Below are 5,890 nucleotides of genomic sequence, written 5' to 3'. Positions count from 1 at the left end.
AATGTTTGTATATAGTAGCTTTTTCCCTATGCCCCTTTTGCATTTTTTTTTTTTAAAGCTTACCTCAGCGGACTCATGTTGTGATTGTAACTCTTTACAGGAGTAGAAAGCCAAGTCTTTCTCCTGCTGAGTGGCTGGTAGGTTCCAACTGCTGACATTCTGGTTAGCAGCCCAACTCATAACCACAATGCCACCAGGGCTCAACCTGAAGCCCTCCTCAATTCAGCTTCAAATAATACTAGCAGCATCCCGTCACTTAGCGAGCTTGTCTGCCTTGTAATCTTTAAGGTAACCTGTGAAGTAGCTTTGATTGTTGCAATGATTCAACTGTTTGTAAACCGAGGCACAGACAGGATAAACATCTTGGCCAATGTCGCTCTGAAAGCTGTATATCTAGACACAGAGCCCAGGCTGTCTGACACTAAAAGTCAGGTATGCTGTCCTTACTCCTTCGTGCTTCTTAAGGAGCCTTTCCTCTTTGCTTCCATGTCCTCTCTCTTTGTGCTGCAACTTTCTCTGCCGAAAATGTCTGTCCTGCACCAAGATCATCATCACTGACCTTTTTCAAGCTCTTTTTTAATTAAGCCTTTCACGACTTTCCTTGAAAACCAAATTGGCTGCCATTAAATGGATTCTGACTCAGGGCGACCCCATAGAAGAGAGCAGAACTGCCCCTTTGGGTTTCTGAAACTAATCTCTACTGGAGCAGAAAGCCTCATCTTTCTCCTGTGGAGCAGCTGGTGCCTTTGAACGGCTGACCTTGCAGTCAGCAACTCAATTCCTAACCCACCACACCACCAGGGCTCGAAGTTAGATTAGGATCTTCCTTCCCCACATGTTGCTAGTCAGAAGTCCGCACACCCCACCCTCAAGGCTCTCCTGACTTGGCTCTGGCGTGAATCCAAAATTTAACCAAACCAGGTGCCATCTAGTCCATTCTGAGTCATAGCACCCCCATGTGTGCAGAATGGGGTTGCACACCATAAGGTCTGGTGTCAGTACTTGCAACATAAATAGCCTCTGTTCTTACGAGAAGCATCACACCGAATGCCACATGTTCTCTGTGTGTGTGGGTTTGCATCCATCTTTGTGATCACAGAATAAAACTTCTAGAGTGTGGTTTCTGGGTAACTTGTGTAGCATGCAAGGCGATGCGCTGAAAGGCACACAAAAGAAAAATCATAGACACATGTGTGAGGCGATGATTATTATTTCCCAAAAGTTAGCCCACACATATCTCAGGATAATGGACTGAATGACACAACTCTTTTTAATATGATTAAACCAGTCAATGGGTGGGGGTTGTTTCTTTCAAATTCCTTAAGAATGTGAAATATTAATGGAGCCCTGGTAGCATAGTGGTTACACCTTGGGCTGGGTTCTGCAAGGTAGGCAGTTTGAAACCACCAGCTGCTTCAAGGGAGAAAGGTGGGCCTTGCCATTCTCATAAGCAGCTACAGCCTCCGAAACACACAGCGGCAGTTCTACCCTGTCCTATAGGGTTGCTATCAGTTGGCATGGACTGCATGGCGGTGAGCAAGTGAGCGAGTGAGTAAGCAATGATTCGTTAGTCTTCTAAACGAAATGAACTCATAAAGGATGGTTGTGTTTGTGTTATAGAATTTTTGTCAGTAAGCTTTCTTGGAGCATCCATGTCCTTTAAAAAGAATCACCAATCTGTCTCTCTCCTAGCTGGCTCTCTCCTAACTATGGAGATTGGCTAACCTGGGCTTCCTTCTCTCTTCCAGATCTTGGCCATCATGTCTATCCTGTTCATCGTCCTCTCCACCATTGCTTTGTCTCTCAATACCCTGCCAGAGCTGCAGGAAGTGGATAAATATGGACAGCCCAATGACAACCCCCAGTTAGCACATGTCGAGGCCGTGTGCATTGCGTGGTTTACCATGGAGTACCTCTTACGGTTCCTATCCTCACCAAATAAGTGGAAGTTCTTCAAAGGCCCCTTAAACGTCATTGACCTGCTGGCCATCTTGCCATACTACGTCACCATTTTCCTGACTGAGTCCAACCGGAGTGTGCTGCAGTTCCAGAACGTCCGGCGCGTGGTACAGATCTTCCGGATCATGCGGATCCTCCGGATCCTCAAGCTCGCTCGGCACTCTACGGGCCTGCAGTCCCTGGGCTTTACCCTCAGGCGGAGTTACAACGAACTGGGCTTGCTGATCTTGTTTTTGGCCATGGGGATCATGATATTTTCCAGCCTCGTCTTTTTTGCTGAGAAAGACGAGGACGCTACAAAGTTCACCAGTATCCCTGCATCCTTTTGGTGGGCCACCATCACCATGACCACCGTGGGCTACGGCGACATTTACCCTAAGACGTTATTGGGGAAAATCGTGGGCGGCCTCTGCTGCATTGCAGGGGTGCTAGTCATCGCCCTCCCCATCCCGATCATCGTGAACAACTTCTCAGAGTTTTACAAGGAGCAGAAACGCCAGGAGAAGGCCATTAAAAGGAGAGAGGCCCTGGAGCGGGCTAAAAGGAACGGAAGCATCGTGTCGATGAACTTAAAAGATGCCTTTGCCCGAAGTATGGAGCTGATAGACGTGGCTGTGGAGAAAGCCGGCGAGTCGGCCAACACCAAGGACTCTGCAGACGACAATCACCTCTCCCCTAGCCGGTGGAAGTGGGCCAGGAAGGCTCTGTCGGAAACCAGCTCCAACAAATCTTACGAGAATAAATACCAGGAAGTGAGCCAGAAAGACTCCCATGAGCAGCTGAACAATACTTCTGCGTCCAGCCCACAGCACCTGAGCGCCCAGAAACTGGAGCTGCTGTACAACGAAATCACCAAGACGGCGCCTCCCTCTCACCCCAACGCAGACGGCCACGAGCAGCCCGAGAGGCCTTCCGGGTATGAGGAAGAGATCGAGATGGAGGAGGTGGTGTGTCCGCAGGAGCCGCCGGCCGCGGCGCAGAGCGAGGGCGTCATGGACATGAAGAGCACGTCCAGCATCGACAGCTTCACCAGCTGCGCCACGGACTTCACCGAGACGGAGCGGTCGCCCCTGCCGCCGCCCTCCGCGTCCCACCTGCAGATGAAGTTCCCAACCGACCTTCCGGGCACAGAGGAGCACCCAAGAGCCAGGGGCCCCCCGTTTCTGATACTAACCAGAGAGAAAGGGCCTGTGGCCAGGGATGCCACCGTGGAATGTGCGCCACTCGATGTAATGGTGAACCTCGATCCCAGCGGCCCCCAGGGTGGACTACACAGGTCCGACAGTGCAAGTGACAGCCCCAAGAGCTCCCTGAAAGGCAGAAACCCCCTCAAGTCCAGGTCCCTCAAAGTAAACTTTAAGGAAAACAGAGGCAGTGCGCCCCAGACGCCACCCAGCACAGCCAGGCCACTGCCGGTGACAATGACTGAGTTTGCGCTCACCGCCCCCCAGCACATTAGCACCATCCTCTTGGAAGAAAACACTCCGCAGGGGGACAGACCTGTGTTAGGTGCAGACGTGGCCACACAGGGTCAAGGGCCTGCCCAAGGGTTGTCGCCTCGGTTTCCCAAGCAAAACCTGTTTCCTTTGCCAAGCGAGAGGAGGAGCTTTACAGAAATAGACACGGGCGAAGACGATGACTTCTTGGAGCTCCATGGGACAAGGCAGGAGACCCAGGCAGGCGCCAGCCCAAACTGCTTGGCTGAGAAGCCTAGTGATGGGAGAGACCCTTTCAGAGCAGACGCCTCTGCTGACTCTCCCTCCCCTCAGAACACCGATCACAACTGCCAGCAAGACAGTGCCCTTGCTGTGGGCGAACTCAAACAGGACAATAGTCAAGAAGGGTGCAAGCTGGAAAACCACTTGTTTGCCCCAGAAATTCATTCCAACCCGGGAGACACGGGTTATTGTTCCACACGGGAAACCAGCATGTGACTAGTTACAAAAGCAATAAAAACGAACTTGTTTCTTAAGAACACGGTTAATGATGCCTGTGAACTAAAACACGGCAAGTCCCCACCCCACACACACACACAAAAATGCATAAAATGTTATTTTTGCATGGCATGAACAGTGTAGTTTAAGTACTGTTTAAATAAAGAGTCAAGACTGTGCTTTGTAACAAACAAACAAACAAAACGGCTGAAGAACAGTGAACAAATAAAGAGAGCTCTATTAGGAACCTGTATTATGCAATGTCTGACATTTTTTATCCTTTCATTTCAAATCATAGGCAGATTGCCAACATGTAACTGCCATGTTCCGAGTCACTGTAGAATTTACACATGAAAGGATGAAATGCCATTGCATGCATTCGTATCCATGAGGAGCAAGGTGCTTTGAGCTTGCAAAATGCATTATCTTTGTGAATAATGGGGCCGGGGATGCAAAAGTGTCAAGAACGTGTTGAAACGAGTTTCTGAGACACGGGGATTTCCTTCACAGCTACTGCCTGGAGGAACTGGACAGACTTCTGGTTGCCAAATTGCAACCTCTTCTAAAACCGTCTCACCGGCTTTGCTTTCAGCCATGAGCCCATAAGTGCATCTGCTTCGGGGCATACAGTATTGTTCTTCATTGTGATGTCATTCACAAGGTGCATTTTTGCTTCAGCTCAGTGGTGGCACTTGTGATTTCTTTTCTAAATCATGAAAACAGGCAAGATCTAATGACTAGATATCAAAATATTGGCGATTTGATCGTGATGTTTTGCCAATAGATTACCTAGTATACCACAGCCTATTGCACAAGTGAATTTTTTTATGAAAATAATTAAAGTCTCTATAGTACAGCTAAACTATCTTTTTTAAATGGCACTCCACAGTTGAAAAATCTGTTTATTTTGTTTTGTTTTTAGTTCCCTTTGGCCATCTAAGTCTAACTTTGTTTTCCACAAAAACCAAACATGACCTTTTCTACCTAAAGGTCTAAAAATAGAATTCAAATTTGCCAAAATGAGAGATCCGCAATGTGATGTTTGACAAACTAAGAGCTGAGTCATATAAATGGCATCCCCGGCCCCTTACTGGCAGAGTGGAGTGTGGAAATCACTTAGCAGAAAAAGCTCTGGTCAGGCAGTGGATCACCCAGTGTTTCTCCATTGACAGGCAAGGGGGAGAGGGGTAGATATGCCATTTGAAAAGGGCTGGAGAGTTGTTTCTTTGGCAGAATGCCCATTACAGAACCCAAAGCCCCAGATGCCAGCAGCATCTTCCAATGATTGCAACAACTAGAAACAGCCTCATGCCTTTCCAATCAACAGCGCACCGCCCTCTCCCGGCCAGGGAGTAATTCTGATTACTCTTGTTGCAAACCACTTCCAGTATTTTCCACTGAGAGCAGAGAAACTCTCAGGGGTTCAGTCTTTCTGCTGAAGGGTTGCCTAGTTGAAGGTAGTGCTAGCATACAGGCCATCGAACGCAAGGTCATTAACCACCTCAGCTCACCAGAAATCAAGGCTCTATCTCCAGATTGGCAGCAGTACCCAGATGTGTGGCCCTGAATGCGCCTCAGATACCTCCCTCAGTCTTAGCTCTGCCACCTGCAAAAACCGAGACAAAGTGATTTCGAAGCTCTCAAGATTTTAAATGAATAGGATTCCTTCGTCTCTCAGGAATGTCCAGGTTTTGCCTCTGAGCGATGCATTTTGTATGTCTGTGTATATAGTTCAGGGAAAGGCTGGGGGGCGGGGGAATGCTGGGCCAAATTTCAAGCACAAGTTTGAAGAAAAAAGAATTCTAAATCTTATTCTATTTTTTAAAGGCGGGGGTGGTGGGGGCTAGAATCTCACTTAAGGCTTTAAGGAATAACATTTCTTTACTGACAAAATCTGGTCATTATATCTCAGATATGAAAACAACTGTTTATTTTCATGGAAATCCAAGAAATTCTGTTTTTTAAAAAAGTAGGTTTTACCATTTCTCTCTTTCACT

The 5,890-nt window shown here is 47.9% G+C and overlaps 1 protein-coding gene across 1 annotated transcript in view; it reads left to right on the top strand.

Annotated features, from left to right (window-relative positions):
• The window catches only part of KCNB2 (potassium voltage-gated channel subfamily B member 2), a 496,369-nt gene extending 492,223 nt beyond the window's left edge, over nucleotides 1-4,146 (top strand). The window contains exon 3 of the mRNA XM_004697519.2: nucleotides 1,749-4,146. Within this exon, the coding sequence (XP_004697576.1) occupies nucleotides 1,749-3,893 (2,145 nt within the window). The 3' untranslated portion in view covers nucleotides 3,894-4,146. The remainder of the gene's footprint in view (nucleotides 1-1,748) is intronic.
• Nucleotides 4,147-5,890: the final 1,744 nt, after the last annotated feature.

This window comes from Echinops telfairi, unplaced genomic scaffold, assembly GCF_000313985.2.
Source record: "Echinops telfairi isolate 266 unplaced genomic scaffold, ASM31398v2 ScPeMD7_1;HRSCAF=3_0, whole genome shotgun sequence".
Lineage (NCBI taxonomy): Eukaryota > Metazoa > Chordata > Mammalia > Afrosoricida > Tenrecidae > Echinops > Echinops telfairi.
Note: the sequence above shows the minus strand (reverse complement) of the source record. Positions and strands in the feature narration are given on the sequence as shown.